At 44.2% G+C, this 13,869-nt stretch overlaps 2 protein-coding genes and 1 pseudogene across 19 annotated transcripts in view; 1 reads left to right on the top strand and 2 right to left on the bottom strand.

Moving 5' to 3' along the window:
• rg (A kinase anchor protein rugose) overlaps positions 1 to 13,869 on the top strand; it is a 395,524-nt gene that overhangs the window by 352,330 nt on the left and 29,325 nt on the right. The window lies entirely within an intron of this gene.
• On the bottom strand, positions 7,169 to 9,227 carry LOC100883216 (protein mab-21). Its single transcript, XM_003703263.3, has one exon. The coding sequence runs from the start codon at positions 8,871 to 8,873 to the stop codon at positions 7,776 to 7,778; it is 1,098 nt and encodes a 365-aa protein (XP_003703311.1). The 5' UTR covers positions 8,874 to 9,227; the 3' UTR covers positions 7,169 to 7,775.
• Positions 10,939 to 13,232, bottom strand: LOC100883105 (protein mab-21 pseudogene; annotated as a pseudogene).

Genomic DNA, 13,869 nt, shown 5'->3' with positions numbered 1-13,869 from the left:
ACACGTTGAAGTCCTTGCAAAGTAATATGCAATATCTAGCAAAATCATAGAGTGTCACCTTGTCTCCAATTCTAAAAGACATATGAACAAATCCTGAAACTCCTAAACGTCCAAAAAGTCCACCAAAAGTCTTCCACAATTGCAAATAAGATTGTGCACATCACAAGAAGATTAGGCTACCTTTCGCAATTCTTTACGCCATATAAATTTTGTTGAACCGCTAAAAGGTTGGAACGTTGGAGTTCCATCAGATTCATCAGATTCGAAGTAAGTCGGTGTATATTTGGATAAAAATGAATAAAGAGAAAGGAAGGGAAAGAAGGTGGAAGAGCGTAGGTAGAGTGGGCAGGATGCAGAGCCGTGTCAGACCTTTGGAGTCTGCCCGTTCTTCGGGGCAGTCGGTCCCCTCGGTTGCCGGGACCTCCGCTATAAAACGCTCAGATAAAGCCGCGATGTTTATATGCGGGGATCGCAACGAGAGAGGAGAGGAGTGTAGGAGAGGTATACCTGTTGGTCGCTCGCGCCGACAAAATAATAAGACAAAAGCCGGGGGTGGACGACGCGGTAGAGCGAGTGCGAGCGGGTTTTGGAGAGCCGAACGAGAGAGGACAAGGAAGGACGAGAGAATCCGAGGAGCGAGAAGGCCGCGAGCAGGAAGAGAGGAGACAAGGAGGTCGGCAATGGAGAAACAGAAGGAGCGAGTTGCGTGCTATCAAAGACGGTAGATTGGTCGAAGAGAGGGGTCAGGAGAGGACGGAAAGCAGAAAAGGAGGAAACCGGACAGGAATGCATGGATGAATGCACCGTGTTGCGAGATACACCCGAGAGCTAAGCTTATCTCGCGGACAGAGACTCTCTCATTAAACTGCTCTCTGCGTGGCTTCATCGAGTCTGATCGATCCTGCTAGAACCTTTACCACTCTGCGTTTCATAACGTAATGTTCGCCTAGATCGCGTGCTATATTGCTGGGTTCGGAATTTTCGGCTAACGGTGGATGCATGAACATGTGTTTCGAGATATGTGCTTCTAGCACGTCTCTAGATCTCTATATCATCAGACTCTTATAGATTCCTGTAAAGATTGTCGCCAAATTTTTACGTCCTCAGATTTCTATATCTTCTAGCTCCGTACACCTCTTTCTATACATCTGAATTCCTATGTCGCTAAATATAAATAGATCCCCATATCCTTAGTACTCTTGGTATCTCCAGATCTTCGAGTCCTGTATTCCACCTTCATTCTATATTCTATCCTATACTTCTGCATATTATTCCTATATTTCTTGAGAATCTCGATATATTCGCAGATTACCGTATCTATACATATATTCTTATATCTGCTGTCTTTATATCTTTATACCCCTGAGTACCGATACTTACAGATCCTTATATAGGACAGCTCCAAACAGAGCAATTTGCAGACACCCAATAATAAAATGAATTCTGGATAAGATAATTGAATCTCTTATAATTTAATTAGCACGAGTCTTTCAGAGTCATTCTGTAAAATGTCCGGCTTGCCTTGAGACTTAAACATTTATAAATCATATATCAAACGATATTAAAACGTTGTCATACAATTAGTCTAATAGAAACGAGTGCTCGTTAATTGATATTGTGAGTTGTTAAATATTTTTTCTATTTTGAATGGTTATTTTGTAATATGAACTTATGATTTAATACGTGAATTGCAAGAAACTTGTGCAATTTTTTTTTATATTAATGATCACATAAATTGTGGGTTCTAATAGATATTTATCAGAATAATTCTGGTACATTAGATTTTGTAGACATGAAATAATGTAATGTGACCATGTGGCCACGTACGCGTCAACTATCGTAGCTGGTCAAGGCTCTCGAAGAAATCGACTTCTGTTTTCCTTATTCTGAAAGTCGCAGTAATAACCAGATAAATATGTAAATTTATTCACCGTAGTAATTTGTCGCACGCATGACTGCTCAATGTTTAAATACACGAATCGCGACGAGGGACCGACGATAGTGTTCACGCTAAAAAATTATAAATTCGGCAAGAAACTCCGTAATCCCCGGTGCGCGTATACTTCCTGTCTTTATTTTTTTAAGTAATCGATAAAAATGCACGTTGATTGCGTCTTCTCGAGAATATCGTTTTCGGGACTCGATCTTCAGATTAAACCAAAAACACGCGAGCATTTCGTGAAATTTCACGATTTATCACTCTCGCGTTCGAACAAATTTTATTAAGAGTCAAGAACTTAAGCCAGGATAATAATTTTACTCGTTAACAAGCAAACTAAATTCCCCGCTAAACTCTTGTAGAAAATTGAAATTGTTAAAATTCATGAAACGTACAGTTCCGATAAACATTTTCACTAATATAATTTATGTATCTCCGATGCTATTTTTGCAATGTTAATTGAAAAACAAAATTCACGTTCTTTTATGAACCGATAACTTACGTAATATCCTCGTAGCAAGCCTCGTAACCGTCACATATATCAATAATTCCATATCTCAGGTAATTACAGAACTTTTTTTATAGAAACTTGATGAAATTGCGTGAGAATATAACGGCTTATAACGCACGGCGATATAAGTCGCAACAATATAACACTTGAAACGATTGGTCATGCATTGGATATACTATTGAAAGTATAATGTATTTGTAACACTTGGCGTTATAAGTTGAATATGTAAAACGCAATGTTTTATATACAACGCGTTAAGTATGTGTTTAATGATGTGTCAAATATGTGGTGTATACACAATGCAACTACACATTGTGTTGATACAACGCGACGAGCAACGCATGGATCAAAAAAAAAAATGCAATTCGTCACATATGCAACGTCACACATGTAACCTCACATATGCAACGTCACATGTGTAACGTGTAGGATAACTCGTCAAATATGCAACGTATCCAATGAACGACGCGTCGAAAATGCGACGGGCAAACAAAAAGTCTAATATGCACTATGCCACATATGCAACGCGTCGAATATGTAACGTGTCACACATGCGTCGCGTCAAATGCACGACGCGTCGAATATGCAGTGCGTCGAGTATGCAATGTGTCGAGTATGCAATGCGTCGAATATGCAGCGCTAGATATGCAGTGTGTCGGACATGTAAGGCGTCAAATATGCAACACATCGAAACGGCGCGTCGCATATGCAGCGTCCGACATTCAACGCGTCAAATATGCAACCCGTCGAATATGCAACGCGTTGAATATGCTATGCTTGACGAAACAATGTATTAAACAAACAACGTGTAGAATAACAACGAATAGTGTCACATATGCAATATATCGAATAGTGTCACATATGCAACGCGTTGAACATACAACGCTTCATGCAACGCATCAAATAAACATATCGAACATACAACGTCAAACATAAAATCCGTCGAATATGCAACTCATTGCAACCCTCTCACTATATGACAATATACAAATAAACACATACAACGTCAAACATAAAATCCGTCGAATATGCAACTAATTGCAACCCTCCCGATGGCAATATAACGAGAGTCACCTGTGGCACTTAACACATAAAAACGCGTCTACCGATCAAATCTAATAGGCCGTCAACAGATAATAATTAATCACGCGCAAAATCGATGTAGAATTCTAAACAGGAACTATATATCAATGAATGATTAACAAAATATAGAATGACCGATCCAAAGTTGTACGTCAGGTTCAATCAACACGTTTTCCCGCGGGTCTCGCAACATGTGTCGTACCAGAAATCATCTAAATAGTACAGTAGTCACGAGAAATGATTTATTAGATTCGATTGCATATTAGTCAGCAATATCAATTAACATATCGATATTTCTTGACCAACATCACTCGTACGGACATTTATTGACACGTATCCGCGGATTTCGTCGGTTGTTCGCATACATTACGCGCACGCACCGTTTCTCCAAACTATTTTGAAGTTTCACTGATGCACGCACGGTAAACACGGATATTAGTGATTGTTGTTTGAATTGCTGCCAGTTTTACGCTCGTTCGCGTCAATTACACGGATGTTCCCATCAGCGCTGTGCGCTCGAAATCGATTACACGCAACGGATAGCTTCTCACGTTCTTGGTCTTCTGATTTTCTTGTAAGACGTTACATTTTTACTCTTTCGCGGTGGGAATCGATTTACGGTACGCTGCTGTTACATTGCCGTCACCGGGGGTCTTTACACTATGTGTTGCATGGTAATTACGTCTAATAATTACCATGATACAAGCTAGATATGAGCTAGATCGTTATTTAGAACGTTTGAACAAGTTTGATGTTTTGACAAGTTACATTAGTTATCACAAGATCGGTGTAAAAGCTGTAGGATTTCATAGTTGATGAGTTGTGTATTTGGCGTGTTGTATGTTCAATGTGTTCTAACACCGAATGTTTTATAGTCGACGTTATATCACCACATGTTGTGTAGTCGACGCATTGTATTGCTATGCGTTGAGTAGTCTGCTTTGTACTTTCATGCGTAGGACAGTCAATGCGTTATATTACCGTGCGTTGTATAGTTGACGCGTTGTGTCACCACACGTTGTACAATCGACGCGCTGTAAAGTCGACGCATTGTACTATCAACGCGTTGTGTCACCACGTATTGCAAAGTCGACGCATTGTATTATCAACGCGTTGTATCGCCACGTATTGTACAGTCGACGCGTTGTACTGTCGACGCGTTGTGTCACCACGTATTGCAAAGTCGACGCATTGTATTATCAACGCGTTGTATCGCCACGTATTGTAGAGTCGACGCATTGTACTATTAACGCGTTGTGTCACCACATATTTTACAGTCGACGCGTTGTACTGTCGACGCGTTGTATCACCACGTATTGTAAAGTCGACGCGTTGTACAGTCGATGCGTTGTACAGTCGATGCGTTGTACAGTCAATGCGTTGTACAGTCGACGCGTTGTACAGTCGACGCGTTGTCTCACCACGTATTGTACAGTCGACGCGTTGTGTCACCACGTATCGTAAAGTCGGCGCATTGTACTATTAACGCGTTGTATCACCACGTATTGTAAAGTCGACGCGTTGTAAAGTCGACGCATTGTAAAGTCGACGCGTTGTACAGTCGATGCGTTGTACAGTCGACGCGTTGTACAGTCGACGCGTTGTACAGTCGACGCGTTGTGTCACCACGGATTATACAGTCAACGCGCTGAATCGCCACGCGTTGTACAATCGACGCGTTGCACGTTCAACGTATAGTGTCCCTAGGTGTTGTGTCATCGCGTTGCACTAACGACGGATTGTATCACAACGCGTTGTACAATCAGCACTATACTACCATAAGCTGTACAAAGCGCTGTACCACGCATTCTCATTGTATCATCAAACGTACCACCATATTGCATCTCCTCCAACTCACCAATTTACCCCTTAAATAATATCAATGTTTTATTATCGTAACACGCTATAATTTCAACACGATATCACAAATTTTCCCACGTTTAAAGCTTGATTTACAAACTAGTCTAGCGGTTTAAATATTGAAGTATAACGAGCAGCTATTTTGACAGTAATGGAGAAAACCACAATCCAGATTACTTAATTCGTAGCCAGAGACACGGTACAACATCTTTATTCGTAGCACGCCACGCATTGGTTGTTTCTTGTCACGAAAATCATATACTTCACGCATGGGGCTATTTTATGAAACTTATCGTGCCTTGGCCTGCACAATAGATACGCCAGCTGGTTTGAAAATGACTCAAGTTAGTGACACGTAAACGTCGCCTAATGACAAATAAATAACGCGAACCTGTCCCGATAAGATGCAATTTTCTTATCGACCAGTGAAACGGGTAGCTAAATGACCAGGTACTTCTTGTTTCGAAAAGTTATCCTTCATACATTTGCAGTAAATATGAACTGGTAAATTTGAGGTATTAATGTATAATAATAGAGACATTTAAATTAATGTACTCGGATAGAAATCATTTTGATAACCCATTAGAATCAAGTAGAGTTATTATTATGGAGACTTGTGTCTGAATTTTTCCGTGGAGATCGTTTGCGTATTTTTATCCGAACGAGTTTTAAGGAGGATAGAAAAGGCGATGAAAGAATTCTGTTAGACAAAACATAACGGACGACACATATCAGGCTGTTTTATTGCGAAAGGCAAAGAGATCTCTGCAAACATCGTTGAGCCAAAATTGTAATCGAATAAATATTTCTGTTTGATTTTTTGGAATTTCGAGTAAGTGGGGTTATGACACTCGAACGATTCACTAGAAATAATCGTGAAATTAATATTCATCGAATTTACTATTCTCTCGGTTAGTCTCTGAAGAGTGTTTTTAACTAAAATTCAGTTCATGAAAAAAATAGTTGCACGAATTGCAACCTTGTCTACTAAATTTCCGGGGAGAACATAAATTTTTATTTCACCGTCGCAATTTGAAGAGAGAAAAAGGTTCGCGGACAAACAGTTAAATATTCCGTCTCGTCGCAACAACATTGAATCGGTCGTCGGAATGTTATTCGCGAGATTTGAATGTTCTGTTCGATCTCCAGTGGCGCGAAACAAAAAACCATGAAAATTTACGAGGCCTAACCTACCGACTTCAATGGTTTCTTTTGACAATTCCTGAGCTACTTAATCACCGAGTAATTTCGAATTCTATGGACACTTTCATGGAAATTTCTTGAAAATTCGAAGAGTAACGTAATTTGATAGCCTTGGAGAGATCACAGTTTGATCCTATTGAATTTTTCATGGAATTTGTTAGGAACAATAAATTACGCAAATGTCGATAGATCTTTATCCGAAAACAGACATCAAACTTGGTAATTTTATCTTACACAATTTTTTCCTTATTGAAAGATCAAGTTTTCGACACTCACATGACCTTTGAAATTATCAAAACTTTCTAAACTTTCAAACGATATTTGAGGATCTTTACACTTTGACATCGATTTGTAATCTTTCACAAATTATTTCTTATCATCAAGGTTTTCAACACTTCCACAGCTACCAAAATTTTTCAGATTTTCAGAAATCTAGCTTCGAATAGTTTAACGATCTCCGAGGTTGAAAAGTCCAACCGATATTTACGAGAGAATAAAATTTTCGATTAAGTTCGTAGGTGAGGAGTGGGTGTATTGTGTTCGAGGCGAGAAATGACGACAGCCGCCGTGACTATGGTTCCATATAAATAGCATTGTATTTCACAATTTTCGTGTACACTTTCAATAAATATCTTTCAAGTAGTATTTACATAGCGTCGGTAGACAGGATAGATCGATTAAAACAGAGGACCGAAGTGACCCGTAACCGGTGACTCGTACGTTCCCTTTTCTCAACGATTTCGCGAATATTCCGTTGAACGGTGTTCGTCACATTTCTTCCACGATTATCGTATCGTGTTGCAATTCGCGAGCGAACACGAATATCACCGGTTAAGAGTTAGATCGCAGTGTTAGATCCGACGTAACTGGCCGTCGGCGACTCCCTCCTGACAGGGAACATTCGTGTTTCGAGTCAAACAGAAAATTCGTCATCGTATTTATGGCACTGGTTCAAGATCGTCCTCGGGACCACAAAATCACACACGCACCCAGCGATCGTTCTCGCTTTCGCAAACACACACTAGTCTTCTGAACGACGAGTACTTCCAGTTTGCTTCTCGAAAATTCTCAGCCAGTCCAGCAAATGGTATTCGGAATTTCTCTACAGTTCGCGAATGGTCGGTACACCGATTAAGACAGCTTCTCAATATACAATCTCCAAGTAAATCGAAACATTAACTACAGTTTCTCCAGGGCGCGGCTGTTCGTGAGAAGCTCCCTGGTGAGTCTCCACACCTGTTTGGCCGCGTTCTCCAGCCCACTGGGCGATTTTCCCTTGAACAGGTCGAGATTAGGTAGGAAATAATGTGGACACCTGCGACACTGCAGGCAAGAGATCAATTGCAACAGTATTCCATTGATGCGGTCTCCGATGCACGTCTCGTCCCACTCAGCCTCGTGGGGATGTTTCTCGCACTCGTACAGTAACAGGGTCTTCATGTGGTAACTGGTGACGGGGTTGCCAGGTAGATCCAGATGTCTGTCTCTGAGAGTCTTCAAGATACTCAGACAACGCTTACGACTGCCACCTTGCAGCAGACGGTTCTCCGCGTCTATGAAGGACAACGCCCAAGCGTCGCCCTCCATCGCCGACTGCTTCCCTTGCAGACCTATACACTCCTTCGACAGCATATCGAATCCTTCGGTTTTCACTTCCGCCACGATGTTAGGATGTGGCCAGGGTATGTGCGCTATGGGCCAGTGGGAGGCCGATCTTGGCCAGAGTCCGGCACACTTGAAGGCCGGGGTGATCTGCACCACGTATCGCTCTCTGATACGCAGCTTCACTTCGGTGGTGTCCGCTATCATTTTCACGGAATCTCTGTAGGCGCATTTGTCGCAAGCCTGCGCCACCAGGGTCTGGAATCTCGAGCGGATCTTTCTGGCCGACAGGTAGCCAGACGCGGTGATGAATTCTACCCAGAGGGACATGGACCTCTTTCGACCGTCGCTGAGCTTTAGCACCGCGCAACCCGGTAGCGTGCCGTCGTCCACGAAATTTAGAACTCCCATCTGGTTAAGGTAGATCACGATCTCGAACTCCGTCGGCGAAATCACGTCCAGACCGTCGAAGCGGCCGTTGTAGTCGGTCAACGACGAGATGAACCGCGGTTCCTGGACCTCTACTTCCTTCAGTACGTCCTGCACCACTCGACACACCTCCTGGATCGTCTTCATCACTTGACTCTTTCTGGTCATCACGCGTTCCCCGAAATACTTGTTGATCTGATAGACCATCTTGGACTGGGCCGCCAGCATATCGGCCGGCAACAGCATGGTTGCGGCGGCCTGAAGCCTCCGGTGGCTTCTTTCTAACAATTTTTACCGTCGATCACCGCATTCTGCCCGAAACTCCTCGATCTACCTCTGGTCCTGCGATTTCAGCCGCGTCCCTGTTCTGCCATCTGCGGTATCCTCGTTTCGGTTCGCTCCTCCGCCTCGTAATCGTTGGTCTCTCCAGCGGAAATATCGAGACGATCGCGCGTCGCGACGCAAAAGGGCGCCGGTTAACGGAGATACGAACGAGCAGCGGGAGGAAAAGGTGTGCGAGCGACTCCGTGCAGGAGCAGATTGTCGACTGCGCTGTCGTTCACCTCCTCCGCGCCACCCGCTCTTCGGGCCACACGAAGGCGTGCGGTGTGCCCGTGGCGATCACCTTCAACAGGCTCCGCCCCGAACCGCGCGGTTCGACCAATCGGCTGGCTGGCGAGCCGCACGGGCGTGGCCAACCGCGGCAAACCCGACTGGATCGATCCGCGCCACCTCTTCTACCTATACGTTGGGAACATCGAAGGACGAACGCAGTACGGCGGCTAACCCCAAACGCGAACCCCTCTTACCCCATGAATTATGCAGATTCGACTCGTTTTATTTCCTGTCCACGGGCACACGGGGCTCGGCCATTCCTCCGCAACCCCTTCGAGTAAGCCCCGAAATTTTCGTCATGGTGGAGCCCTCGTGATCCCCGTTGGATCACGCTTGGCTACCTCCAAACTCGCTGATCCTTCGATTTAAAGCTACTTTCTCGGTCCTGTTCGTTGGGCTTGTTCGTTAACGTTTACCAACGCGACGTTAAACGGTCTTGGATCCGTAAAAATATTGGAGATACCAAATTCTTGCACTCTTTCGTCGAACGCTTGTTAAAGTAAGAAATTCGGGGCTCGATATGACGAGGATAAAATTCTTGATTATCGGAGGACCCGTGCCCAGAGGAGTGTTTTGTTTATGGTCGTTTTATTGAGACGCGGAGAAAAAGGTATAAAAAATGCGGCCTTAATGACGGCCGCGATAACTCTACCCATTAGGGCTTGTAAATCGCGAAGAAAGTGCGCGATACTGCGGACGTAAAGTGTGGCTCGCGTTCGGCAAGGAAACGTTTTCCTCTCACTTTGTTTTACGGGGCAATAATAATAACGTAAATTCTCGAACGATCGCACGGGCCACGCGGTACCGTGTAGGAACTGAGTGGCATCGGCTAATGAATGTCATTGCGGTGGAAAGATAAGGGAGGAAATTTCAGGGGAGAATTAAGATAAGGGACACGGCCGTGCTCCGTAGGCGTATAGTGGCCATGAAACTCGGTAGCGATGCATCTGACGAGGCGTTTCAATCTCCTTCGAACGCGTGCACAAGTGTTAATATCGTAGATAATAATTATACTCCGATGATTTTATGTTCTTGTTCAACGAGAAAACGGCCAGGGTCGAATTCTACCGCTTCCGTGAAATTTCTTGCGGCCGTTACGATATGCAAATTGTTTGGGTACGTTTCGTGTGAACTGTCGCGAATGAGGCTGTTGCGAAAGTAATCTTGATACACTTTTATGAAACGAGAATACGAAACCACTGCAGTTGAGTTAGCTCCAAACTTTTGGTAAAATTTGCAGAATTCTATTTAAATATATAAAAATATTTTGCAAGTATTCTCCAATGTGGTAAATATCATGAAAATGAATTTAGCAAAGCTTTGATTATATCTACTGACGTAAATCCATTGTCATAGTACTCAGATATATTCGCCATATTTCGTATGATCAATAGATGAAAGTTATAGGGAGAATAATTGATGGACAATAATATCTTGGTAAAAATTTACGATCCTCTATGATATACAGTCAAAAGCTACGTTAGAAATATACTCTCTAAAATATTGGAAAATTAAATTTCTTCAAGAATGTTCATAAATTAGAAACATGAAGGAATACTTAAGATTTAAGTATCAGTAGAATTTATGTGAACTACGGTATAGTAATAAAACGAGTCGAACAAAGCGTTGATTGTATACGATATAAAATAATTCTTTGAAACTGACGGGATGATGGGTATTGCATGAACAACGAGTATTTAATATGAGACGAGATGCGTTTATTAATTATTTACATCGTGTGTGTATGTTCGAACAATGATTCGAATAAAAATAAATATTGTTTAAATAATATAAAAAAGTATGTACATACAACAATACGTATAGGTACTGCCGCCGGTAGCACGCCGCTAACCGATTATAAACATTAGATTAATTAACGACAACGGATCACACGACGATTCACACGAGCTATTAAATGGGTGAGAGCAGCTAACGAAGTAGTTAATTAATCGTTCATATATTTTAACGCTCGTTACAGGTAACTCGGTGCGCGAGCACCGTCTAATCTGCGTTAGTAAGCACAAGATTCCGCTATAAGCGAAAGCTTTTCGATTGTATAAAAAACACGGTAATAATATTTGCAAAAGTGCGCACTCTTGGTGATTCGGTGAACGTCGAGAAATAATCTATTAAATTCGTTCAATTTAACGTTCTGATCGGAACGATCGAAATAAGACTAAAATAAAACCTAGCAACAATTACTTTCGTTTTTTGACAGTACGAAATAGCACCGGAATCTGTCGCTGCACCAACGATGAAAGTCTGACTTTTGTTATTCCCGTGGAAAAAAAGACAAAAAAGGTAAAAAGATAGTTATGGTTTACGAGGTTCGTTACACCATCCCCATATCCCCATATGTTGAAGCGCGTGTTGAGAAAAGTAACGAGTTAAAAGTGGACTTCCCAAGTTGGAAAGCGAGGATAAAAAGCGGGTAAAGAAAGCGATATTCTGTAAACGTGATTCCTGCGAGTCACCGAATCCTTTCTCCCCGAAAAAATACCGCTAAAGCTTCTCTAGAGCGCGACTGTTAGTCAACAATTCTCTAGTAAGTCTCCAGACTTGTTTCGCCGCGTTTTCCAGGCCGCTGGGTGATTTCCCTTTGAACAAATCCAAATTGGGTAAGAAATAATGTGGACATCTTCGACACTGAAGACAGGATATCAGCTGCAGAAAGATACCGTTGATACGGTCAGCCAGACAGCCCTCGTCCCACTCGGTCTCCAGGGGATGCTTCTCGCATTCGTAGAGCAGCAACGTCTTCATGTGGTAGCTGGTCACCGGATTTCCGGGAAGATCGAGGTGTCTGTCCCTCAGAGTTTTCAATATGCTCAAGCACCGTCTGCGACAGCCACCCTGAAGCAATCTCGTTTCCGCTTCCGTGAAGGACAGAACCCAAGCGTCGCCTTCCATCGCGGACTGTTTCCCTTGAAGAGCCACGCTCTCCTTGGACAACAAATCGAATCCTTCCGTTTTGACTTCGGCTACCAGATTAGGATGTGGCCAAGGTATATGCGGAATTGGCCAATGGGCCGCCGATCTGGGCCACACGCCCGAACACTTGAAGGCTGGAGTGATCTGCACCACGTATCGCTCTCTGATGCGAAGTTTCACTTCGGTGGTGTCGGCTATCATCTTCACCGAGTCCCTGTAGGCGCACTTGTCGCAGGCCTGTGCCACCAGGGTCTGAAATCTCGAGCGGATCTTCCTGGCGGACAGGTAACCGGAGGCGGTGATGAATTCGACCCAAAGCGACATGGACCTCTTGCGTCCGTCGCTGAGCTTCAGCACGGCGCAGCCCGGCAGGGTGCCGTCGTCGACGAAGTTGAACACTCCCATCTGGTTCAGGTAGAGGACCACCTCGAATTCGCCCGGCGAGATCACCTCGAGGCCCTCGTAGCGGCCGTTGCACTCGGTCAACGACGAGATGAACCGAGGTTCCTGAACCTCGACCTCCTTCAGCACGTCCTGCACCACCTTGCACACCTCCCTAATGGTTTTCTGTACCTGGCCCATTCGGGCCTGCACCCGTTCGCCGTAGTACTTGTTCATCTGATACAGCATCTTCGACTGGGCTGCCATCATGTCCTGCGGCAGCAGCATGTTGCCGCGTTCAACTTTGACCGATGCCGGGGATACTTCCTGTTTCTTCGCGTGTCGGTCAGTCTCATTCTGCCGCGCGAACTAGTGTCGGATCGACCGACGCGTTCTTGCCGTCCATGGTCCTGTTAGGCTCGGTCTCTCCTTACCCCGAAAGTCTGATCGATCGATGTCCTTCGCGGGGATCGACGACCAGGCGACGACGGTAATTCGCGACGGACACTTTCTCGAAAGCGGTCACGGATGAACGGACAACGGCGTGTACGAGCGAGCGATCGTGAGCGGCAGGTGTTGTGCGTGGAACGAGCGCGACTCTCGAGGTGTTCCGCGCGCGCGACGACAGAGAGAGCACCGGTGACCACCGGCTCGTACCGTTGCCCTTGTAGTTGTGCGCCGGGCTCCCTGGTCCCGCCTTCCGGAACACCGCGGTCACGTGGAGCGTGCGCGTTCTCGCCACGCCTCCTGCTACGCGTTCCTCCTCTTCCGACTCGGTCTGCTTCTCCGACGCGGCTCGCGGTTGCCCGCGCGCGCGCAACCAACGCCCGCCACTTCTCACCCCTTCGATCCACCGAATTTTTCATCCCGTACGCGGGCAAAATTTACGCGGCTCGCTTCGTTGTTAACCCGAGGTTTACCGCGTGCGAGCGGACGCTGCTGTTTGCTTTGAAACCGAGACCCGCTAAGCCGAGGGAAAACAATGCTAAACATGGAGGAACGAGTTATAGCAGCAGATTTCCGAACTTTGGATTACGGTTATCGAATTATGGATGGGTTATTGATTAAGAGCATCGAGGGCAACTCATTAAGGACGCTTTCGGTTTAGCAAAATATTTTAATATATTTCGAAAATACTTTTGGAACTCAATTTTGAGGATGTGAGCACTTGATACTTAATTCATTTATATGAATGTTGTCAATAAATATTAAACATGTCAGATAAACCTTAATTGTGTTCTACTAAGAGTACATGTTCGCAAGCCACTTGACATTAAATTGACTCAAATTAAACATGAAACAGGCAATTAGCATT

The sequence above is a fragment of the Megachile rotundata genome, chromosome 5, assembly GCF_050947335.1.
Source record: "Megachile rotundata isolate GNS110a chromosome 5, iyMegRotu1, whole genome shotgun sequence".
Classification (NCBI taxonomy): domain Eukaryota; kingdom Metazoa; phylum Arthropoda; class Insecta; order Hymenoptera; family Megachilidae; genus Megachile; species Megachile rotundata.
This window is presented reverse-complemented; position numbering and strand designations above follow the sequence as displayed.